Below are 25,772 nucleotides of genomic sequence, written 5' to 3'. Positions count from 1 at the left end.
CTTCACATTAGATTTCATCCAATATATTTAAAAGAAATTTGGAAAGATTCATGCTTATTGTGAGGGCTAATTTCTTAATTTAACAATTTCACAGGTGTTAATATAGCTGATAAATTTTCAGTAGTTCTCTTTTGGGTTGTATATTAATACAGTTGTCACTCTAATGAAAATAAAAGTAGCCGTAAACATTTTCCTTAAAATCATACATATATATAGGTAGTCTTTATAGTTTGAGTTTCAGTCATGACTAGAAAGATAAGCTTATCAAAAATTTTAATATGGCCCTGGCTGGTGTGGCTCAGTGGACTGAGCACCAGCCTGTGAACCAAAAAGTTGCCAGTTCAATTCCTGGTCAGGGCCCATGCCTGAGTTTTGGGCCAGGTCCCCAGTTGGGGGTGAGTGAGAGGCAGCCTACCAGTTGATGTTTCTCTTGCACATTGATGTTTCTCTCCCTTTCTTTCTCCTTCCTTTCCCCTCTCTCTAAAAATAAATAAAACCTTTAAAAAAATAAAATCTTTAAACATTTTTATAAACAACTTTATTGAGATGTAATTCACATACCATAAAACTCACCCTTTTAAAGTGTACCATACAGTGCTGTTTAATATATTGTCAGAGTTGTGCAACCATCACCATAATCTAATTCCAGAATAAAATTTCAAAGATAATCTTTTGTTTTCCTGTCTTGCTTTTCCTTTTCACTTGATACACAAAAACTGACATATTGTTTTCTAAAAGTTTTCAAATGTTGAACTAAAAAACCAGGATAGGTCATAAGTGAAAAATACTCTTGAAGTATAATTAGGGCACTTAAAATGAAAATTCTTGTTTGATAGGAGAAAGGGAACTGTTTTTGGCTATTAGTGTATATCCTTTGTTGAAGTTTTTGTGTAGAATCTTCAAATAAATTGTCAGTCATATGCAAAACTATGTCTACTTCTTAAAACTTAAATTGAGGAAGGAAATACATTGCACCAACATGACAAATACTTCATTATAATAAGAACATTTCTGTTTCTTCCTCTTCATACTACTTTATTCATTGTATTCTATCTTTCTCAGAGAGGTAGAAGCCCTTTCAGGAGATGTCTTGATTTTGTGTGTGTGCGCGCGCATTGATGCAGCATAAGCAGTGTTGGCAATATTTTGATAAAAACAATAAAGTTTGCTTTTATCTCCCAGAATTTTCAAGTCAATTTTCAATATTGTTTGTGATGTACAATGTTTTTATTTTTCTCTTAACTGGGGCTTATAAACTCTTATTAAATGCAGATATAAAACATATAGTTTATTCATAGCATTAAAGAATTGGAAGGATTAGTTTGCACTATCATTGTATAAATACATTGATAGTACTTTTTACACTGATTGTACTCTGGGTGAAAACTGAATCTGATTAAGTACTAAAAAAATGCAGTTGCATGTAAATAACAACTGAGTTTTTGTCAAACCCCCTGATTCAAAATGACCCAGAGGAGGGCCTGCCAAGGGACAAGGAAAAAAAGCACATTTTATTCTTTAGAATATAGAAAAATACTTCGTGAAAGTGAATTTTTAGTATCAATAGGTATGTTATTTTAAAATGTTTTCTACAAAGTATTATATATAACAGTGCTAAGGATTATATGTAATGTTTCCTCATATTCTTGTACTTATTTCCTATAGGAAAAGTAGCCATCAAAAAAGAAGACTTGTGTAACCACAGTGGTAAAGAAACTTGGTTTTCACTACAGCCTGTTGACTCCAATTCAGAGGTGCAGGTAAATATTAAGACTTGTGATTGAAGTGATGTAGGAGATTGTCACACAGAAAAAGAATGAAAACCTATTATACTAGTTCATATACTTAGAACTTATTATACCTTATTTTAAATTCTGGCACCATATATTTTAGACCTTTGGGTACTAAGTAGCTAGAAGGAAATGTCTTGCCACATGAATTCAAGAATAACACACGTGCGTGTATGTGTGTGAGGAGGTTATATTGGGAGGATTTTTCCCCTTTGTTCTTTTGTATCAGTCACAGGAGCAGATTATTAAAGTTTATTTAGATGGGGAAAAGTTTTATTTTTTTAAATTTATTTTTAGAGAGAAGGGAAGGGAGAGAGAAAAGAGAGGGAGAGAAACATTGATGTGAGAGAGAAACCTTTATTGGTTGCCTGTTTATCACATGCCCTCTTGCATGGTACTGGAGACACATGCCCTGACTGGAATTGAACTGGTGACCCTTTGGTTTTTGGAATGACACCTGACCAACTGAGCCACACTGGTCAGGGCTAGATGGGGGAAAAAATTTAAAGGAAAAATGTGTTTTATTAATTCTGACTTTGAGGAGAATTTCTAGATGTCTGTGACTTCATCTGTTCTGACCAGGATGCTTTTACTTTACTTTCTAGTAAAGTAGACATAGGAAAATGCTGTTCATTCAAATCATGCCCGAGCTCACCATACAGCACCTTTATTCTCATACCCACCCTTTGTATTGTTCACCTCTCCTTTATTTCAAAGGGGATTGTTACTCTTTTTAAAGCTTTTCTTTCCTCTTGCCAAAATAAGAGGTCTTACAAATTCTATGTGTGCATAAAGACAGATATTTAGCCGTGTGTCTTATACATTCTATTTGTTTCTGGAAAATCTGAGTTTTTCTTATTAGAAATTGTTCTATCTAAGAAGAATCCTTTTTTTAATAACCCTATTTATTTATAAAATATGGTAAGGATTGTGAAACCATTTCCCAAACGCATAATTGCAAGCAGAATTCTTCCTCTCTAAAAGAAGCTATAATTTGCTATTGTGACTCAAGTTTAAGAGAAGAAAAAAGTGCTGTGCACACACCCACAGATATTCACAAATAAAGTGTGTGTGTCTCTATTTCCTCATTACCTCTCAAGCATTCTCTTTGATTAAATTCTCAAAAAATTAAGTATTGGTATACTAAAACCTCTTCTTAAGTACAAAATATAATTTCAAAGTTTCCTGTTTTAGCTACTGTACCCCATATTAAGGTTCTTTTCCTTCCATTTGACAATTACCATTATTCATAGATCCTAGTTATACAGTATGGTAAATGATCCGGGTGACAGGCAATGTGATGAAGTAGAAAGGGCTAGAAAGTCAGAAGTCAGAAAATTTAGGTCCTAATTTTCATATGTGGTTACTGACCTTGAATTTTATTTCTATAAAGTGGAAATAAAAGTTGCTGTGTCGATTCATATGATGTGAAATAGATACCTTTAAGAGTATTGTGAAAGTTAAATGCTATCCAAATATAAAATATTTGTTTACTCCCAGTCGATCAGGTGGCCATTTCCCTAATACACCTTTATGAAAAGGCAGATACGAAAGTTCTAAATTAAAGTTTTAACAAAAAGCAAGATAAGAATAGGCTTTGAGAATTTGGTCTAAAATGAAATTTGAGGGTTATTTTAAGATGCAGTTAACAAAATCCATTCTTATGACCAATGTAAATTTTCTGAAGGATTTAAGGGCCTTAGTTCTCAAAAAGTAGAAAGGCCTTTATAGTAATACTTTATATAATTCTTGGAGATGGTATGAGAAACTACTACTAAGTAACAAGCTTTTATTTGATGGTATACGTAAAACTCATTTCTGAAAGGTGGAAAGTCTGGAAACATCATTTAACTGTTAGATATAATGTCAACATTTATTTGCTGTGAGTTAGTTTCATAAACATGAGTATAATCTTTACAGCTCTTTTTTCTTAAATGATACTTACTCAGTATTTAAAAGATCTACTGCGTATTGAAAATAAAATTTAGGAGGTAGGAAGAATGCATAACACTTTTCAGGTTCATACAGTACCACTGGGAATATTCTTGTTTGGCCCCAAAACTGATCTAGGAATACTAAATTAACTTTGTGAGTCTAGAAACAGAAAAGCAGTCTGTAATTCATACAAATCTTACTTTTTAATAAATCATTCACTTGCATAACTTTTATAAAATTTTACAAAAATATCATGGATATGCGAATTATTGATGGGGCCATAGGAAAAAGCTGTAAGACAGAATGAGTTCAGAAATTCCATCTAATTATTACTATTAGTAATTATAATAGTCTATACCAAGCACAGTACTAATACTATAGGTAGCATTATCTCCATTTTACAGATATAGAAAATAGTTTCATAGAAGTTAAATGATGTCTCCAAAGTCACAGCACTATTAAGTAAAGGAGCCATGATTACAGAAGAGATCTGGTGTGATTCTAAAACTCTTAACCACAGTGCTTTACTGCCTTTCCTTATTCTATACTATTGGCCATAAAAAGGCCTCAACAGAGATTATTAGGAGGATCTCTTAGGGAACATCTGAGTATAAGGAACAGAAGCCTACTGAAATAAACTCAAAGAAAACGGAAGAGGCATTCAACGGTTCCTAGGAAACTTCTTGGAGTATAATTACAGGAATTTCAATTTGACCAGGAGTTAGAAAGTTGTCAGCCATTTACAGAGGAGCTGCATCTTAAGTGGGGGTCAGGTTCTTACAATAATAGACTAGATACAGGTCACATAGTCAAAATTGCTTTTGGAAGACTTAAATTTCTCATCAAGTACAACAAAATGTTGGGTATTTGGTTTGTTTCTGGTTGACCACTACATAGAACAGCTGGCTTGCATTTGAGGCCATGGTGAAGTTAAAATATATACTGTATCCTCAAACTTCCACTCATTGAGCAATAGATACTGCAAGAGGCACATGGGAACTAAGATCCAGTGATTCATTTCTCCCTACTCTTACGCTCATTGTACTCATTGAATGTAAGTGCTCACTGTTTCAATAGTATTTTTCCTTTCTCTTTCATTTTGTAATGCGAATAACTAATGTTTTCTATCTTTCTCTCATTAACTATTCACTTTGCAAAATGAAAAAGGAAAAAAATACCATATGATGAGATTCCACTGTATTCTTTTTGTATGTCTGATGAGACTATTCCTCTCCCTCTGCTTCTCTTTGTAAGTCTAATCTCTTGTCTCTTGTTAATGGCTTAAAAAAAAAAAAAAAAGGCCACATCAGCCTTTGAGTCTACATGACCATATAGCCAAATAGCAGCCTCACTCTTTAAGATCTCATTTCTCTGCCATAATTTAGAGAGAAATTTGGCCACATGTGGGTCACATGTCCACTGCAGTCTGATTTGATATGACTGGGGGTAAAGTCACTGTAGAGCAGTCTTATTTTGGACTTTGGGTAGGCAAGTTCCCCATGAAAGGGATTTGGGTAGAGAAGTGATCGGTATCTCTACTTCAGAGGGGAAAGATGTCTGATTTCCTAGCGTTACCACTGGCAGGCACTTGTACCCAAAATAGTTGCTATCCTATAGTTGTCCAAGGATCTTCACCTATGAAATGAGAACTTCAGTATAAAGGATTCCCTTCAGTTTCAGTAACATGAGAAAATGTAATTTAGCCCTGAAATGAAAAGATCCCAGTAGTAGTAGTTAAGATGGGTTGTTGAAAATTTGCTAAGAACTCTAACCTCTTACCTGGACTTATTTCCCAGATGCTTTACTACTGCTCTTAATAATGTTAATTATTTTTAATTTTCTTTTCAAACGTTTCTTAAGTACACTTTCTAACACTTTGGCAGTTTTTCTGTATTGAACTATTCTCTTCTCATCTCAGCCCACTCTAAGCTGCCTTCAGACCCCACAGTTGGTCAGAGAGAGGGCGAGCACAAGCAGCTCTCACTGATGTTACACCTCTGACATTGTGTCACTAAGTCTAGTGGACATTTTTCAGTCCTTCTTGAACATGACTTTTCAGCACTTTTGATATTGTTGAGCACACTCTCTCTTTCAAGCAATCTCATCTTTAGTTTCTGGTCATCATCCTACTTCACTTGGCATCTTTTCCCCATATTCTTTGCCGCATAAGTGAAATTAATATGGATTGGTGTTGGTGCCTCTCTTTAAATTCTCTTTGGCTGTGGTGGTCTGCAGCTATGTCATTAGCTATTTGATCCTGGGACACATAACAGACTAAGTATTTTTCCTCTATTTATTTGATAGGTGCTACCATAAAGAGCATGCCTTTACGTAAGACTGATGAAACCAAATCTCTCATATGGAGAAGTTGGTGCTCTCATTAATGAAGGGTGTTTGTCTCACACAACTTGTACAAGCAGTAAATCTAGATATACTGTCAATCACATCCTTTTGATGTAATTACTTAGTAAGTCCTTACCAACAAGCTCATCTTGAATTTCTGTATCACTCCCTAAGTTATTGTTTTATAATATTTCTTTTGAAATATGGCTTCTGCCCTCCCTCTTTAAGTAATCATTAAAAAAGAAATGCATTGATTATAGCTAATAATACAAGTTGGGGTTTTTTTACATGCCATTAAGACATACTGAATATTGCCAAGTTGATTTTTTAAAAAATTCATTTGTAAATTTGTTAACATGAAATAATAAAGGAATTAGACTTCTAGATCATAATAAATACTTCTCTAAGGAGAAAAATAAATCTATCCATACATAAATAAGAGACAGTAATATATTTATTTTTTTTATCTGACAGGTAGTTATATCCAAAATGATTTACAGATTTAATTACTATATATGAAGACATCTGTCAGAAATCTAGAAGTTTGGGTATTTTTCCTTCATATAAAAAATGTTTTTTACCAGTTGATATATGCAGAGTTCTCTTATGTGGAATGTTGTTAAAATTTAGTGTTTTGTGAGAAAAACTAAAAAAATGTTTAGACTCGTGATTTAAATGCATGCATTCTTTGCATTGTATTGTGCTCACATGTCTATATTCATCTGAGTTTCCCAAACTCTATGCAGAAATTCACATATCTTCTCTCTAGGATACCAAGAATAACATAATATAAAATTAAAATAATCACAGATTTTTCTGTGACATTTTTATAAAAGTAATTGAAATAAAATTGGTATATAAAATATTAAACCTTCAGATAGTACCAGGATAATACAATTTCCTAAATATGCTGATAAAGATTGGTGTGATGCAGTTGCATGTACCAACGTAACATAATCAATGCTGTGTAATACATATAGAATAATGTCTTCCAAGAATTTGGTTTTAATTAAAAGTAGGGAGTATAGTACCAGATATTTGATCTTCCAGTGTTTTCTGACATATATAAATATTATTTTGTCATTGAATCTCCCTTAGATACTGGATAAGAAAGTAGTTGTGGACCAGATCACATTACGTGCTTCTGATCAAACATAATTCCTTGTTAGTCTTACTGTTTCTTCTTTATAGGCTATGACTCTTTTTTTTCAGTTACTTTTAGGATTTTCTCTTTATCTTATACTTTCATCAGTTTTACTATGCTGTGCCTTTGAGTGGTTTTCTTTATATTTATCCTATTTGAGTGTTCCTAGGGGCTCTTAAATTTTTGCCTTATATCATTGTTCAGTTTTGGAAAACTTCAGGCAATTATCTCTTTATCCGTTTTCTTCCCTATTCCTTCTTCTCTCTCCTGGGACTATAATTACATGAATAATAGACCATTTTGCTATGCCTCTTATTCTCTCTCTGCTTCATTTGTAGATATTTTCTACTGACTACTCTATCTCCCATTTACCCGTCCTTTTTTTTAGCTGTGGCTAATCTTCTGTTGAATACACTCTCATTTTAGTTATTTTATTGCTTAATTCTAAATTTTTCATTTGATACATTTTATAGTGTCCACTTAATGGCTAGGTTTTTCATTTTTTTATCTTAAAAATATTTTTAAGTGGCTTTTTAACCTCTGTCAGTTAACTCCAACATCTACATCTCCTGTAAGTCTACTGCTTTTTGCCAGTTTTGTGTTTTTGGTGTTGTCTTCTGGCATGCTTAGTAATTTTTGATGGAATGCTAGACACTGAAATATTTAATATTTTAGAGATAATTTGAAGCCCTGGGTAATTTCTTTTCTTTCTCCAGAGATTCACTTTGCTTTTGGCATGGGGTAGATTAGAGGCAGTTTACCTTAATCCAGTTAGGGATTCAACTGATTTCAGGCTAGGTTTTAGTCCTTGTAAGGGCTGATTTATGTTGTTCATTCTTACAACTCGGGCATAGTCTTTTAGAGGTTCCAGCAGAAAGCCTGGGTATTTACTGTCTTGGTGGGTCCTGGACTATAATTTTTATCTGCTCAGCACCATGAGACTGTGGAAAGCTTTGATTAAGTTTAGCATATCCAGCCACTGCTGAGTTAGGAAGTCCCATTCAACAAGCTTCTTCAGATGCCCCACTAGCAGCTCCTGTTTTTACATATCATTGGCCAGAACTGTATCATATGGCTATCATTATCCACTATCCCTGGCTTCAAAGGATATGTTTTGCTGAACTCATAACTGCCCTTTCAAAAAACAAACAACAAAAAACTTGTTTTGCTACAATCCAAATATAAAAAATGGTAACAGATGTGAGTAAAACTGAACTTTTGTGTGACTGTATCAAAGAATACCAAATACATTTTCTAAAGTGTTTACAGATTTAGGTTTCTGACCCTGCAAAGTAGCTTCAAGTAATTTAAAAAACTTTTTGTTCATGTTTCTTTACTAAAAAGTAATACACGCTGGTAGTAGAAACTTAAAAAATCTAAATGAACATTTAAAAAAATCTGAAATCCTACCAACAAAGGTAACTTCTATCAATGTTTTAGTAGATGGACTTGTAGTAATTTTGTATAGTGGTATGTGTATATTTCATTTTTATAAATTAAACTTATATACCCTATTTTGCAACTTTTTTTTTACTAAGTATTATGTACATATTTCCATGTTAAAGTATACAATGAGGTAGTGTTTTACAGTTTAGAAATTGTACTTTCCTTAATTTAACTCATAATGCTTTTTAATTTTAGTGTTCCACACTAGTAGTACGTGTCTTGTGTCTCCTGTTCTGTACCCGCTCTTTTCTTGACCAGGTTAATACACAATCACATTATTGTTGACTAATACCAAAGGAATGTCACGTTTAACAGTCTGTGGGAGTTAATGAATATGTGCCATAGGCTCTGACTCAATGATAATGATTCCTGGTGGAATCCTATTAAATATCTTTTTTATTTCTAAGCTTTACTTGATACAGTGCTATGATTTTTAGTTGTGAATGAAATTATACCTTTTCTCTATTCTAAGTTTTTATTGTCTTAGAGATTCTGTACATTTCCCAAGAGATAGTTGGTAGTGCCTTATTAGCATACAATTTCTACCATAAAATGCACACATGTAAAATAGTAAAACTGCTTTTAGATGCAAATGTTGTTACAGTTGGCTAGGCTCACTAAGTGACACACACGTGCCAGTGTGTCAACAAACATTAGAAGTTCTACTTGGGTAATATTACATATTACTACAGATCATGGACTTCTTCAAAGTCACTCATGAGTAGCAGGGGTTGTGGATATTAAATGCAGGACTAACAAAAGAGATATTTTATAAATTTATATGATATTATAAATATTGGTGCCTAGATTTTTAATGGAAGATTTAATTTAATTCTAAATCCATCTAACTGCTAATTTTACTCCCACTGGTGCCTTTCTTTAGAGCTTAGCTTTCTCATGCAGACTTTTGGTTGGGACCCATCAATATTTATTGCTCATCACTTCCTTCTATCTAACCGAGCTTTGTGGGTAGTGGACCTCAGATTCACTCTTGTGTAACAAATTCCCTTAAAATAGTGAAGTTGATCCAGGTTAGATTTCTGCGAAAGGATACTGGTAAGGGGTTGTTCCAAAAAGCAACAGTGAGTAGATAATGAACTTTCTTGCCTCTAATGAAACTACTTACATCATCAGCCCCTAAACATCACACCCCTACAATATCCAATTGGCACTGTGGGAATTTGTCTTTTGTCAGCTGGGTGGAGGTAATCCAGCACTGGATTCTTAACTAGTTCCCAACGGCTTGTGACCACTTTAGAATTGCTCATCACCAGTGGCAGAGTAGAAATATCAAGCTTTGGATTATATTATTCCTAAGCCTTTGTTTCTTAAGACATTGATACTTTGTTTTAAATTTATACTACTGAATTTTTTAAAATCCATATTAATGGCTATTTAAGTATTTTGTTTTCAGTATCTAATTTTTATGTAATTTTTAAAATTTATTTTATTGATTATGCTATTACAGTTGTCCCAATTTTTATCTTACCCAGCACCCCCCCACTCCCTGAGGCAATCCCCACACCATTGTCCATGGATCATGCATATAACTTCTTTGGCTACTCCATTTCATACGCTATACTTTATTATATCCCCATGGCTATTCTGTAACTGCCTAGTTGTACTTTTTTTCTTAAGTATATTTTATTGATTATGCTATTACAGTTTTCTCAATTTCCCTCCTAGTCCTGCATCCCCCAACCTCCAGCTCCCCCCACCCCACCCCTTAGTTCATGTCCATGGGTTGTACATGTAATTTCTTTGACTTCTCTGTTTCCTATACCATTCTTAACCTCTCCCCATCTATTTTATGCTTACTAATTATGCTTCTTATTCCCCGTACCTCCCCCCCTTCCCCTCCCCCTCCCTGCTGAAAACCCTCAATGTGATCTCCATTTCTGTGATTCTGTTCCTGTTCTAGTTGTTTACTTAGCTTTTGTTTTTTGGGGTTTTTTTTTAGGTTCAGTTGTTGATAGTTGTGAGTTTGGTGTCATTTTACTGTTCATAGTTTTTGATCTTCTGTCTTCTATCTTGGTGAGTCCCTTTAACCATATAAGGGCTTGGTGAAGATGGAACTCCTTGAACTTTACCTTATCTGGGAAGCACTTCATCTGCTCTCCCATTCTAAATGATAGCTTTGCTGGATAGAGTAATCTTGGTTGTAGGTCCTTGGCTTGCATGACTTCGAATACTTCTTTCCCAGCCCCTTCCTGCCTGCAAGGTTTCTTTTGAGAAATCAACTGATAGTCTTATAGGAACTCTTTTGTAGGTAACCATCTTCTTTCCTCTTGCTGCTTTTAAGATTCTCTCTTTATCTTTAATCTTGGGTAATTTAATGATGTACCTTTGTATATTCCTCCTTGGGTCCAATTTCTTTGGGGCTCTCTGGGCTTCCTGGACTTTCTGGAAGTCTATTTCCTTTGCCAGATTGGGGAAGTTTTCCTTCATTATTTGTTCAAATTACTTTTCAACTTCTTGCTATTGTTCTTTTCCTTCTGGTACCCCTGTGATTTGGATATTGAAACAATTAAAGCTGTCCCAGAGGTTCCTAAGCCTCTCCTCATTTTTTTGAATTTTTGTTTGTTCATTCTGTTCCAGTTGAATGTTTGTTTCTTCCTTTTGTTCCACATCGTTGATTTGAGTCCCAGGTTCCTTCCCTTCACTGTTGGTTCCTGGTATATTTTGCTTTATTTCACTTTGGGTAGCCTGCCTGCCTTCCTTCATTTTGTGACCCAGAGCTCAATCGTTTCTGTGAGTGTCCTGATTATCAGTGTTTTGAACTCTGAATCAGATAGCTCCTCCTTGCTTAGTTCTTTTTCTGGAGTTTTGATCTGTTCTATGTAGACCACATTTCTTTGTCTCTGTGCACCTCTTGTGTTATACGGGGGGTGGGGGGGGCGGGGGAGCCTTAGGTATTTGCTAGGGTGGGGCAACCCTCTTTGTTGCATTGTGGTGCTGTGGGTTGGGAGGGGTCAGAAAGGGAACATGGCTCCTTTGCTCTGCTCTAGCCCCATTTTTCAAGGAACTCTGTCTTGGGAGTTTTTCCTGACCTGGCAAACCCCAGGCAATAGTTTATAGCTAGCTTAAGTCTTTAGTTTCCCATTCAGCCAGCCCTGCCTAGCTCTGCTGCCTTGTGGGGGGGTCCTCTCTGCCCACCCAGCTGCCCAGTTCTGCCCTCCTACCTGTCTGGTGAATGTTTTTTTAACTCCTTAGTTGTTGGAGTTACATGCAGTTTGATTTTCCTGGCACTTCTGGTTGTTTATTGTTTTTAGATTGGTTGTTATCCTCCCTTTGGTTGTGTAAGGAAGCAAAGGATTTCTACCCATGCCTCCATCTTGGCTCTAACTCTGTTGGAGCTTTAAAAAAAAAGTTTTAAAAATAGTAACTTGTAACAGCAGTCTTACCTTTGGACCCAGCCAGTGGCTTCTGCTATGTGCATCTGAGTGACCATCACTGGTGCAGGGGTTTACAGGCTCCCGATCAGAACACTTCCGGAACTGGTTAGTCTCTGGGGTGTGCTCATAATCTATAAATTAGGACAAAGAAAATAATAATCTTAGTTATTAAGGAAAGCCTGCAGTCACAAAATAATTTTGACTGCTAACCTACATACAAGGAGGAAACTATTGCCTAAGATGCACTTAATATTAATCATCTAAAATAAGAACAATACCTCTGATTCCTTTATATGAGTCAAAGCACAGTATCCTTGCCTCGCTCCCGTGCTGCGAGCCCCCCCTAAACCAGCCCCGCCTTGCTCCTGCGATCCCCAGCCATGCCGCGGGTCCACTAAGCCATAACCCCCTCGCTCCCGCGATCCCCCGCCATGCCGCGGGTCCACTAAGCCAGCCCACCTCGCTCCCGCGATCCCCCGCCATGCTGCAATCCCCCACCATGCCACGAGTCCACTAAGCCAGCCCACCTCGCTCCCGCGATCCCCCGCCATGCTGCAATCCCCCACCATGCCACGAGTCCACTAAGCCAGCCCACCTCGCTCCCGCGATCCCCCGCCATGCTGCAATCCCCCACCATGCCACGAGTCCACTAAGCCAGCCCACCTCGCTCCCGCGATCCCCCGCCATGCTGCAATCCCCCGCCTTGACGCGAGTCCACTAAGCCAGCCCACCTCGCTCCCGCGATCCCCCGCCATGCTGCAATCCCCCACCATGCCACGAGTCCACTAAGCCAGCCCACCTCGCTCCCGCGATCCCCCGCCATGCTGCAATCCCCCGCCTTGACGCGAGTCCACTAAGCCAGCCCACCTCGCTCCCGCGATCCCCCGCCATGCTGCAATCCCCCGCCATGCCGCGAGTCCACTAAACCATAACCCCCTCGCTGCCGCGATCCCCCACCATGCCGCGAGTCCACTAAGCCAGCCCACCTCGCTCCCGCGATCCCCCGCCATGCTGCAATCCCCCACCAAGCTGCAGGTCCACTAAACCAGCCTCGCCTCATGCCCGCGATCCCCCGCCTTGCCGCGATCCCCCGCTGTGCCACGGGTCCACTAAACCAGCCCCGCCTCATTCCCGCGATCCTCCACCGTGCCTCGAGTCCCCTAAGCCATAACCCCCTTGCTGCCGCGATCCCCTGCCGTGCCGCCATCCCCGCAGTGCCGCGATCCCCCGCCTTGCCGCGATCTGCCGCGATCTGCCGCGATCCCCCGCCGTGCCGCCATCCCCGCCGTGCCGCGATCCCCCACCGTGCTGCCATCCCCCGATTCCCCGCGGTGCCGCGATCCCCCGCCTTGCCGCGATCCCCCGCGGTGCCGCCGTCCCAGCGGTGCCGCCATCCCCCGCCTTGCCGCCATCCCCCCGCTGTGCCTCGGTCCCCGCGGTGCCGCAGTCCCCCAAGCCAGCCCCGCCTTGCTCCCGTGGTCCCCCGCCGTGCCTCGGGTCCCCTAGGCCAGCTCCGCCTCACGCCCGCTGTCGGCTGCAGTGCCGCACGCCCCCTAAACCAACCGCGCCTCACTCCTCTGGTCCGCCATACCTCCTGTACCCTAAACCTGCGCCGCGTGGCTCCCACCATCGCTCCCAACCGTCTGCCGCTGCCTTGGTTCTCTGTTCCTTGGGTCCTCTAAGCCAGCCCCGCCTCGTTCCCGGGGTCCTCCGCGCTGCGGCGGGTCCCCTGCGCTGGCCCCCGCCCTGCTCACACGTCTGCTGCCCTGCCCCCTCCGTCCTCCACCTTGCCCTGGGGTCCTCTCCGCCCGCCCCATTGCCCATCTCCTTTCTCCTACCGGTCTGGTGAATGTTTCGTTTAACTCCTTGTTTGTCGGAAATCCATGCAATTTGGTTTTCTGGCACTTCTGGTTGTTTATTGTTTTTAGATTGGTGGTTATCTTCCTTTTGGTTCTGCGAGGAAGCAGAGGGTTTCTACCTACGCCTCCATCTTGGCGGGAACTCTATCTCATTTTTTTCATCAACACTCTTGGCCATAGGGTGTTATCTTTTATTATCTCCCCAGCTAGATTGTGAGTGTCTTATACGCAGTAACCGTGTGTTATACATCTATAAATTCCTACCCACTCCCACAGTGCCTCCTAAAATATAGTAGATATTTCATAAATCTATTATTTAAGAAAAGTATTGACAAATTGCATTACTAGTTTTAACTTAGTTTTGTTGCCTTAGAATTGTATGATTTCTCTGTCTTTTAATGATACTGCCTGTGCCCTTATTGATGGTTTGTCTTTTCTGGGAAAAGCATTGTACATTTTATAATTAGCTTTTATTTCAAAATTTTCTAAAATACAGTGTTCTCTTTCTTCATAATCCATGATATTTGAGATACATAAATAATGAGAACACAAAAAGTGTGTTCTCTCCCCTTAGATGGCTCGAGTAGCACTTAATTGTCTTTGACTTCATTCAAAACAATTTTGTTAGATTGTGTTGTGACAGCTGTCATATCAGTGTGCACTTAAAAAATCTTATCAAAATTGGTGAATTTTTGTGTAGCCATTTTAATATTGAAGATGGAAGGAAATACACAACATTTTCAGCATATTATATTATGCTTTATTTTTTCAAGAAACATGAAACGCAGCTGAAATGCAAAGAAAAAAAGAAAAGATTTATGCAGTGTATGGAGAAGGTTCTGTGGCTGATAAAAAGGGTCAAAAGCAGTTTGTGAAGTTTTGTGCAGGAGATTTCTCATTGGACGTTGCTCCACAGTCACGTAGACCAGTTGAAGTTGATTGTCGTGATCAAATCAAGACAATAGTTGAGAATAATCAGCATTCAACCATGTGGGAGATAGCTGACATACTGAAAATATCCAAATTAATAAAGTTTTGGGTGAAAATGAAAAATGTGTCTTTTATTTTACAGAAAAAATGTAACAGACTTTTTGGCCAGCCCAGTATTTGTTGAACTGGGCTTAAAGTTCTTAGATTTGAATACTATGTTTGATATAAGCATTTGACTGCTTCTTTCAGATTTTGATGTACATTTTTGGTTATTAATCATTTAGCAGGAATTAAATGTGGGCAAACCATGTGCTAGGGATCACTAATATTTAGTTAGCATGTGATGAAATACTTTGAATACCATGTGGAAAAGTATATACTTTTAATTAATATTTTTGTCAAAATAGACTACACAGTTTTATTTTTGTCATTACAGGGGAAAGTTCACCTTGAATTAAAACTGAATGAACTGATAACAGAGAATGGAACTGTGTGCCAGCAGCTCGTTGTACAGTAAGTATATTTCTTTAACCAAAATCAAGTAGAAATAATTCTGTTTTATATTTGAATCTTAAGCCAGCTCCTTAAATAGTTCAGAAACAAAACTACTATGCCATTTCTTTATTAAGTTGATTTCCAGTTTATTTTCTTATATCTGGTCTACTCAGGTTATGGTTAAGTCATTAATTAATTCAACCAAAGTTCATTATTGAATGTGAATTAAATGATAGATATAGGCAATAGGGTGTTACAGGATCACAGATGAGTGTGTCTAACTACCTGGCAGGAGGGAAGTGGGAGGCTTCCTAGTAGAGGGCCTCTGGGAACTCAGATACCACAGAGCAGAGCACTGGGGACCCTGAGACTAAAACTAAATGCCTGCTTTGAGATTACCAGTGTTGATTCTCACCTACTTTGAGTTCCTTTTTTCCTCTTTTCCCTTCAAGTCATTTTTTTTTCACCTAGTCTCTAACCTTTGGACTGTTCTGGAAAGTCTGTTCTTGCCCAATCCCTTATCTTTTCCTTCCTACCCAAATGCTTCCTCTATGTTGTTAACAAACTGCCCAGTATTCCTGACTTCTGAATGTTTCTCTGTCTTTGTCATGACTAATATCTGAGTGTCCTTTGAGATACCTTTTCCTCTACTGCGTTCTCACCCAGAGGCTGTTTTAAAAAATAGCACATACCTCAGAGCCAGAGAGTAAGGTAAATGTTACTGTCCTATTCCTGCTCCAGACTATAATTTATCCTGTTAATTATGAACACCCCAGCTCCTTTGAGGCATCCGCTCTCTACATAAATATATATATTTATAAAGTATTTTAATATGTACATTAAGTACCACATGTAATTTACTTAGCTAACTTTTTCTCAACTCTTTCAAAGGTTACATACAAGTAATCATGACCCTTAGTTATATCAGTGCTTATTTCCTAAGAATAAAGATACTCTCTTAAGTAACTGTAGTAGAGTTACCAAACTCAGGAAATATAACATTGTTAAAGTAAAAGTATAATCTATAGTTATTATATTCAGTACATTTATCTACAGTTACTATATTTTACTTCGGTCAGCTGTCCCAGTAATGACCTTTAGAACATTTTGTTTCTCTCCAGGAAAGAATTAAGTTCAAGAGCACGTATTGCATGTGTTGTCAGGTCTCCTTAATCTTCTTAACCTGTGCTTGTTTTTAGCTTTTTGTCTGACTTTCATGGTAGTAAGATTTTTGAAGAATACAGACCAGTTACTTTTCAATTTGGATTTCCCTACTAAAAAAATAGTTAAAGGTGTGTTTGCAGGTTCCCCACCCACCCTGGACTGACAACATATAATGAAAATATTTGGATTACCCCTTTTCCAGCACTCCCTCCTCTGCTCAGTTTGGTTATGCTGTACATTTGAAATACAACTAGTTGTATTGGGTTGGTTTGTTTGCATTCAGTTTAATGTTTCCCCCCATCCTTGTTGGTTTACTTTTTATTTTTTGAATATGTAGAATATTAGCATGACTTCAAAAGTCCAAAGTATACCAAATAGCATTATTCACAAATGTGTTTAGTCCCTGCTCCCTGTACCTGGATTTCTATACCTATAGTTTTGCCTTTTCCAAAATGTCATATGAACAGATTCATATAATACAGTCTTTTGTGTCTGGCTTCTTTCACTTAGTTAACATAATGCTTTTGAAATTCATCTACATTGTTGCATATATCTGTAGTTTAACCTTTCTTAGGTATTTCCTTTTCTTTTTCTTGTCATAGCTTGATAGATACTGTTATCCTCATTTCCCAAATGATAAAATTATACACAGATTGGTTAAATAAGCCCAAGTTCATATAGGGAGTGATAGAGTCTGCATTTGAACTCTGGCAGTTTGATTTTATTTATAAACATTTTTTCATTTGAGATAATCATAGATTTATAAGAAGTTGTAAAGTACAAAAGGGTCCTGTGTATCTTGCACTGAGTTTCCCTCAATGTTTACATCTTATGTAATTATAATACAATATAGAAACCAGGAAATTGGCATTGTACAATATGCAGTGTGTTATATATCATTTCATCACATGTATAGATCTGTGTAAACTCCACCACAATCAAAATACAGAACTATTCTGTCACCATAAACTTCTTCCTCATATGACTTTTTTATAGTCATGTCCACTCCTTTCCCTGCCACCATCCCTGACCTTTGGCAACTTCTAATCTGTCTCCACATCTAACGTTTTGTCATTTCAAGAATGTTACATAAATGGAACCTTCTAAGTATGTGACCTTTGAGATTAGCTTTTTTCAGTCACATTCTTCCAGTTGTGTGAGTTTCTTGTGGATAGAATGTAGTTGGGTCACTTTTTAAATCTACTCTCCTAAGCTCTGTCTTATTTAACTTAGTTTATACCATTTATTTTTAATGTAATTATTGATATATTAGGCTTAAGTTGGTTGTCTTATTTTTTTGTTTTCTGTTCCCTCTGTGTTTTCTTTTTCCTTGGGTTACTTGAACATTTTTTAGAATTTCATTTTGATTTATCTCTAGTGTTTTTCAATCTATAGCGTCTTTCTCTGTATAGTTCTTTTAGTGGTTGCTTTAGGTATTATATTGTACATGTATAACATCAGTCTACTGGTGTGGACATTTTACCAGTTAGAATAAAGTATAGAAATCTTACCTTCTTTTAAATCCTTTTAACATTCACCACTTGTAATACAATTGTCTTAAATGTTGCTTCTACATAACCTTGAGAACCACATCGGTTTTATAATTTTAGCTTCAGCCATTTAACAAAATTTAGAAAAGTTAGAAAGTTGTATTTGCCCATATTTTGGTCTTTTCTTATTCTTCCTATTGTTTTGTGATTCCTTCTTTTATCACTATCTCTTTTTAAAGATTTTATTTATTTTAAGAGAGAGGGGAGAGGAAGGAGAAAGAGAAAGATCAATGTGTGGTTGCCTCTCGCACGCACCCCCTACTGGGGGCCTAGCCCACAACCCAGGCATGTGCCATGACGGCGATCTCACCAGCAACCTTTGGTTCACAGGCCGACACTCAATCCACTGAGCCTCACCAGCCAGGGCACTATCTCTATGTTTAGAGAATTTCATCTTTTTCTTTTAGGGTAGGCGTACTGGAGATACTTTCTCTTAGTTTTCTTCCTTCATCGGAGAATGTCTCGATTTTTTTCTTCATTCCAGGAGGATATTTTCATTGGATATAGAATTTTTGGTTGACAGTTCTTAAAAAAAAAAAGGAAAAACGTACCACTTCCTTCTGGCCTCATGGTTTTTGATGAGAAACCTATTGTCATTCATATTGGTTTTTTCTATGCAGGTAATGTGCTCTTTCTGTCAGGCTACTTTCAAGATCTTTTCTTTGTTAGTTTTCTGTGTGTTTTAGCTTGACTGCAGTGTATCTTGGCATAGATTTCTTTCAGTTTATATTGCTTGGCATTCACTCAGCCTCTTGAATATAAAATATGTCTTTTGCCAAATTTGAGGAATTTTCAGCCATTATTTCTTCTGATACTTTATCAGCCTTACTATCCTTCTCCTTTCCTTTTTGAGACTTCAGTGGCTTGAATGTTAGATATTCTGTTATAGTCCCACAGCTTTCAGAGGCTCTGATCTTTTTTTCCCCAGTCTATTTTCCCTCTGTTTTTGATTTTGGGTAATTTCTATTGTTCTGTCTCCTAGCTCACTGTTTTCTTCCTCCGTCCTCTTCATTCTATTGTGACCCCATTTATGGAGGTATTCTTTGGTTTTTTTGTTGTTTTTGGTTATTGTATTTTTAAGTTCTAAAATTTCCATTTTGTTCTTCATATCTTTTATTTATTTGGTGAGAATTTCTCTTTTTTGCTGAATCTTTCTATTTATTTATTTCAAATATGTTCAAAATTTCTCATTGAATCATTTTTATGATGGCTGCTTTTATATTCTTACCAGATAATTTCAACATTCATGTTATCATGTTTCAACATTCACTGTTGGCATCTGCTGATTGTCTTTTCTCATTCAAGTTGAAGATTGTCTTTTTTTTTTTTCTTTTTTTTTTGTATGATGAGTGGTTTTCAATTCTATTCTGGACATTTTGGGTATTATGTCATGAGACTCTGGTTTAGTCAAATTTCTCTGACACTCTGCTGGTAGGGTAAGAGGAGTACCTATTCATTCCTGTCAGGTAGAGGTAGAAGATTAGGTTCCTGACTTCACATCTGTTGATACTCCTTGAAAAGTGTTGTTTCTGCTGAATGGAGTGGTAGTTGAGGCTGCCCTTAGTCCTTGCCTGTGCCCGCTGTCTCTGGGATAGCGGAAGTGCCTCATTACTGTTCTGTGCCTTCCACTGACACCATTGTTGGGAGGAATTAGTTACCCTTGCCTTCCCACTCAGCCTTCTCTGACACCACCCTGGCATGAGGTCGGGGAGGGGAGTGCCTTATTGCTACTAGGTGGGGATGGAAAGCCAGGTTCCCCGTGCGGTTTCTGTTGACACCATGGGGGGAAGGGGCTTATTACTGCCTGCTGAAGTCTAGATTCTCTCCTCAACCTTTGGCCTTTGTTGATGGGGTAAGGATGGAGCCACGGCTTTTTTCGTGGTGTTTGATTGTAATAGATGGTTATCGTCTGAAAGTGGTTTCTGTCTTGCTGCGTTGCTTAGTTCCTAGTCCTTTGGCTACAGAGAGTTGGGTTTCTCTCAGGGCATTTTTTGTTTATGCCCAATGGTGTTTCTGTGTTGGTAGCTTCTCTGCTACTCAGCCTGGAATATATAAAGTACACTATTCCCCCTTATCAGTGGCTTTACTTTCTGTGGTTTCAGATACCCACTTCCAACCACAGTTCATGAATATTCAATAGGAAATTGCAGAAATAAATGATTTATAAGTTTTAAATTGCACACAGTTCTGAGTAGTATGGTGAAATTTCACACCTCCCTGCTCCACCCAGCTCAAAATGTGAATCATCCCTTTGTCCACTGTATATGCTACCCACCCGTTAGTCACCTAGTAGCTGTCTCTGTTATCAGATCGACTGACTCAATATTGCAGTGCTTATGTCCAAGTAATCCTTATTTTACTCATTTGCCCCCAAAGGACAAGAGTAGTGATGCTGGCAATTTTGACATACCAGAGAGAATCTTTAAAGTGCTTCCTTTAAGTGAAAAGGTGAAAGTTCTATACTTAATAAGGAAAGAAAAAAATTGTATGCTGGGGTTGCTAAGATCCACAGTAGGAATCAATCTTCTGTGAAGTTGTAAAGAAGGAAAAATAAATTCATGCTAGTTTGAGAAGAGAGAGACCACATTTATATAACTTTTATATAATATTTGGTTATAATGGTTCTATTTTATTGTTGATGTCTTGCCTAATTCATAAATTAATCTTTATTGTAGGTATGTACAGAGAAAAACATAGTATATATAGGGTTCAGTACTGTCCATGGTTTCAGGCATCCGCTGGGGGTCTTGGAATGTGTCCCTCATGGGTCAAGGCCGAGGTGAGGGGGTGGCAGGCTACTATCTAAAGAAAGCCCAGGGAGTTTATCACTGTATCTTTTCTTGGGTCCCAGGATTTCTACTTGGTTTATCTTCTCCTCACCCTTAAGAGTTTTCTTGTGTTAGTTTTATATATAATGTCCAGAGTTTTTAGCCATACTTAGTAGGAGGAATGGGGAGGCATGCATCTACTCCATCTTGTCCTAGAACTGGAAACCAGTTAATTTCTTTTTATTTATGAGTAGTATTCTATGGTGTGGAACTTGTTTCTTCATTCTCCAGTTTATGGATATTTAAATTGTTTTCAGTTTGAGACTGTTATTAAAAAGCTGCTATAAATGTTCACAAACAGGGTTTTATGTGAACATATGCTTGTCTGTATTAGTTTCTTTTTTCTCTTCTTTTTCACTTAAGCCTCCATTGTCCATACTCACTGACTTGCATCAACAGAACACCAGTAGTAGTCGTATGGAATTTATTGTTGCTTTCTCAAGCTGAAAGGTATTTTGAACTTTGTGGTATTCTGTTTTTTTAGAAACATTGAAGGCATGGTTTCAAGTGTTGTTTGCTTTATGCTCCTTGCCAACCTTTACAGTTTTGGGGGTAATGTGTGGAAAGATTCTAATTTTATTTATTTTATACTTATTTTTTAAAGATTTTTTTTATTTTTAGAGAGGAGGGAAGGGAGGGAGAAATGGAGGGAGAGAAACATCAATGTGCGGTTGCCTGTCACGCACCCCCTACTGGGGACCTGGCCTGCAACCCAGGCATGTGCTCAGACTGGGAATCGAACCGGTGACCCTTTGCTTCGCAGACTGGCACTCAATCCACTGAGCCATACCAGCCAGGGCAAAAGATTCCTATTTTAGCAGTAGCTATTATCCTGCAGACCTAGAAGCTCTGCACTGGAGCATTTCATGCACGTCAGTAAGACCATTATCCACTGGTCTTTACCACCTTCTTTCCCACTCCTATTTTCACTTCCCTTTACATCTTTTTTTTAAATCATCTGTCACTATAATCATTTTCTTGCAGGTTCCCTAAATCCTCTGCTCTTCTCTTTATCCTTCTTATTTATCTGGAAAAATCCTAATATGAATGAACTTAACCTCTGCCTCTGTATTCAATCTGTATTCAATCTGAATATTGCTGGAGAAAAAAAATCACACAAACTGATTTTACTTTACTTTCATGACCACAACCTTACATGGGTACTTACAACCGCCCTGGAGTTTTGCTGTTCTTCTCTAAATGTACCAATGAGATTTTCCATTACTATAGACTATAAATTGGTCACGTCTTCCTGAATACAAATCTGCAAACCTGTATTGGCACCCATCTTTTTGTCCTTATGTTATAGTAGGGGAGGTGCCCCTTTACTTATTGGAAGTGAATATTTCCATCTGAGTTCTGGATTCCATTTGTTTTCCCTGCTCAAAACTTTGCTCCTTCAGCTATCCCTTCTTCTGTTTCATCCACTTTACCCTCTCTTTTAGATTGTTATCATCGTCCTAAAAGGTATGCCTCAAGACCTCATCCCTATCCCTCTCTCCCATCTACCATCCCCATTTCTCTGTTGTCCTTTGAAGACCAACTTCTCAAAGTAAAATGGTCTAATAAATATAAGTGTGTGTGTGTGTACACACTTGCTATGTTCACTGAGAAGGCCTAGAAACAGTGTTACCCCAATAGCAATGAACATACTTAGCACCCATATTTTGGTTCCTAAATGTCATTCCCCAGTCAGCTATATCTGATGGATTTTTGTGGTGATGAAAATGCTTTGTGTCTTAACTGTCCAATACAGTAGCCACTAGGGATATGTGGCTATTGAAAATTTGAAATATGGCTAGTGCTACTAAAAAATTGGATTTTTAATTTTGTCTGATTTTAATTAATTTAAATTTAAATAACAACAAGTGGCTAATGGCTACAGTATTAGACAGACCTGCTCCAATAAAAAGAAATTGGACTTCTTTTTAGCAGTTGCTGATTTCAAGGCTTGGGCAGAGAAAATATAAGATGAGCCCAGAGCATCTATGGAGAAAGTAAAGAAATGCTTAAAAAATAATGAGGGATGTAGAAAGGACTTTGAAGCCAACTTGAAGGCGCTGCCAGATACCCAAATCTGAGATGATTTTTGCATCAAAATGAGTAACGATAATGGTGGATTAAAACCTGTAGAATAAAGTAAATGTCTGTGAGTCGGTGCTGCTATAAACAAATAAATGCACATGGGGGAGAAAGGACTGCTTTTCCTTATAATAGAATTTTAATTAATGAATGTAGGACAAATGGTAGAAATATAAATCATCATCTACAAACACTACAATACTAATCAGTGCAGGGACAAATCACCTGTAGTTGCTAAAACAAAGTGGATGTAAGTACGATGACAAACAACATATATGCATAGTTTCAAAGAATAGCCACACAAGATGTCTGATAGATACCACCTTAACTGAGTGATCAAAGTTAGTATCACCTGTAATGAGACACCCAGTACCTGCTTGTATGAAGAATTGCAAAAGACACCAAGATGCATAATTTCAATCTAATCATGAGCAAGCATCAGACAAATTCAAATTAAGGAATATTTTACAAAAGAACTGGCTAGTACTGGCAAGATCATGGGGCAGAGAAGGAAAACAAAGGAACAGTTTTAGGAAGACATGATGACTGAATGCAATGTGAGATCCTATATTGCATCCTGGACTGGAGAAAGGACATTGGTGAAATTAGAGGAAGGTCTGTAGAGCAGTTAATATTGTTATTAACTAACATTATGTCATTAGTTTTCTGTTTTTATAAATCTACTTAGGTTACAGAAAATGTTAACATTGGGCCCTGGCCAGGTGGCTCAGTTGGTTGGAGCATGATACCATGTACCAAAAGGTTGCGGGTTCAATTACCAGTTCAGGCACATAGTTAGGTTGCGGGTTCTATCATCAATGCCTCTTTCTCTCTCTGTCTCCCTCACTTCCTCCCTCCCCTCCCCCTCTCTTCTCTCTCTCTTCCCTCTCTTCCTTCCTTTCTCTCTAAAATCAACAAACATATACTCTGGTGAGGATTTTTTTTTTAATGTTAACATTGAGTGATGGGTATGCAGAAACTATATTATTTTTACAACTTGTTGAAAATCAGAAGTTATCTCAAAAAAGCTTTTAAAAATTGTTCACACCTTGTGCATTCAACCCAGGTCTTTTTTCTAATCTCCAAATTCATATGTCCACCTGTTTGGGGGCAGCTTCACTGATGTCTGACAACAATGCAATTTAACACAGTTAAAACTGATTTATTGATTCTCCTATCTATCCAGCTCCTCCCCCACAGCCTTAGCAAATGGTAATACCATTCATCTAACGCTCCAGCCAGAATTCTGGGAGTCATTTAAAATCTCTCTCCACACATTGGATCCATTTCTTATTCATTCCATAAAATATTTTTTGGACTGTCTTAATTTTTAGTAATAGCTACTGACATGTCCTTATTTCAAACTACTAACCATTTCTTAACTATTTCAATGAATACTTAGCTGTTCTTCCACTCTGCAATCCATTTTCTTTAATAGCAACCTAGTATAATCTTTTAAAATGAATTAAATCATGTCATTACCCTGTTCAAACACTTAGTGATTTTCCATCGCATTTAGAATAAAATGCAAGTCCCTTATCTTGGCTCACAAGATCTAGCGTGTTCTGACCCTGCCTGCCTCTTTGAGTTCATCTTGTGGCATGCCTCGTCTTGTCCGTATGCTTGCTGGCCTTCTCTGAATTCCTCAAATGTGACATACTCTTCCACTTCAAAGCTCTCTGTGTCTGCTGATCTTTTTGCTTGGAATGCCCTCGTGACCATTCTTTTTCTAGCTGGTTCCTTCTCATTCTTCAAATTTCAGCTTAAATACCACTTATTCTAAAATAGGGCATTTTGTTCTTCCTTCATCACATTGCTCTTTGCCATTACTATTTTTTTTTTCTTTATTGCTTGTCATCTATTTCTTCAAGTGGACTTTAAGCTCCATGAGGTCATGGACCGTGTTTGTCTTATTCACCTCATCTCCCCACTGCCTGACACTTAATAGGCATTAAATAAATCTTTGAAACAACTAAATGAACAAAGGTAACATTTGTCTTAAAGGATGAATAGAAAGTAGCTAGCCTAGAAAAAGTGAGATTTTTCTTTTCTCCAGAAGCAAGCAAAGAACAATAGGCAAAAGTATGTAGGCAAGAAACAGCATGGTGAGTGTTAAATAGAAGAAGTTTGATGTTACTTTGTATATGAAGCTTGAGTCAAAGATTGGTCAGAAATTGGTGAAATAGGCTGGAGCTCGATCTCGGAGGCTCTTATGTACCTTATGAGCTTATGGAACTATTGGAAAACTTTAGACAGTACAGTAATATGGACAAACTGCATTTTAGAAAGATCAGATTTGTGACAACAGTTAAGTATAGAAACTAGGAGGTGAATTTGAAAGGTGTTGGGGCGATCCAAAAGAGCAATGATGGATTCTGCACCAGAACAATAGTTGCAGATATGAGAAAAGAGGACAGAAGAAGAAATATTTAAATAGTAGAATCACCAAAACTTACTAATTAGATATAGAAAGTAAGGAAGAAAAAGGAATTTCAATGTGTTTCCTAGATTTCTAGATCGTGTTACTAGGTGGATGGTGGTATTTGCAACAAAGGGAAAATGCTGGAGGATGTGGAGTTGCTTTAATAATGTGGTAGTGAGTTCAATTTCAGCTGCTCCTAAACATCTAGGTAGGGATTTCCATCAGGCATTTGGGTATAAAAATGTAAAACTCTGGGGAGATCTCATATGGAAATGTAAAGATAATGGTGGTTGTAGTCCAAAGAATAGATAAATAGAAATAGGCTGAAAGGGACTTATCTGGTGTAAAGAGAGCAGTTGATGAGAACAGATTCAGCAGAAGAGGAAGAA

At 37.7% G+C, this 25,772-nt stretch overlaps 1 protein-coding gene and 1 long non-coding RNA gene across 7 annotated transcripts in view; one reads left to right on the top strand and one right to left on the bottom strand.

The window, feature by feature from the left end:
- Positions 1 to 13,783, bottom strand: part of LOC112301114 (uncharacterized) — an 82,471-nt gene extending 68,688 nt beyond the window's left edge. For all 5 annotated transcript variants that reach the window (XR_008427467.2, XR_011651543.1, XR_008427466.1 and 2 more), the window contains exons 1-2: positions 13,645 to 13,783; positions 12,063 to 12,184 (exon numbers count right to left, since the gene is read on the bottom strand). This is a non-coding gene — a long non-coding RNA (uncharacterized lncRNA). The remainder of the gene's footprint in view (positions 1 to 12,062; positions 12,185 to 13,644) is intronic.
- Positions 1 to 25,772, top strand: part of RASA2 (RAS p21 protein activator 2) — a 119,052-nt gene that overhangs the window by 38,864 nt on the left and 54,416 nt on the right. For both annotated transcript variants that reach the window (XM_053929430.1, XM_053929429.1), the window contains exons 4-5: positions 1,666 to 1,760; positions 15,279 to 15,355. In XM_053929430.1, the coding sequence (XP_053785405.1) occupies positions 1,666 to 1,760; positions 15,279 to 15,355 (172 nt within the window). The remainder of the gene's footprint in view (positions 1 to 1,665; positions 1,761 to 15,278; positions 15,356 to 25,772) is intronic.

The sequence above is a fragment of the Desmodus rotundus genome, chromosome 8 (genome assembly GCF_022682495.2).
Source record: "Desmodus rotundus isolate HL8 chromosome 8, HLdesRot8A.1, whole genome shotgun sequence".
NCBI classification, from domain to species: domain Eukaryota; kingdom Metazoa; phylum Chordata; class Mammalia; order Chiroptera; family Phyllostomidae; genus Desmodus; species Desmodus rotundus.
Note: the sequence above shows the minus strand (reverse complement) of the source record. Positions and strands in the feature narration are given on the sequence as shown.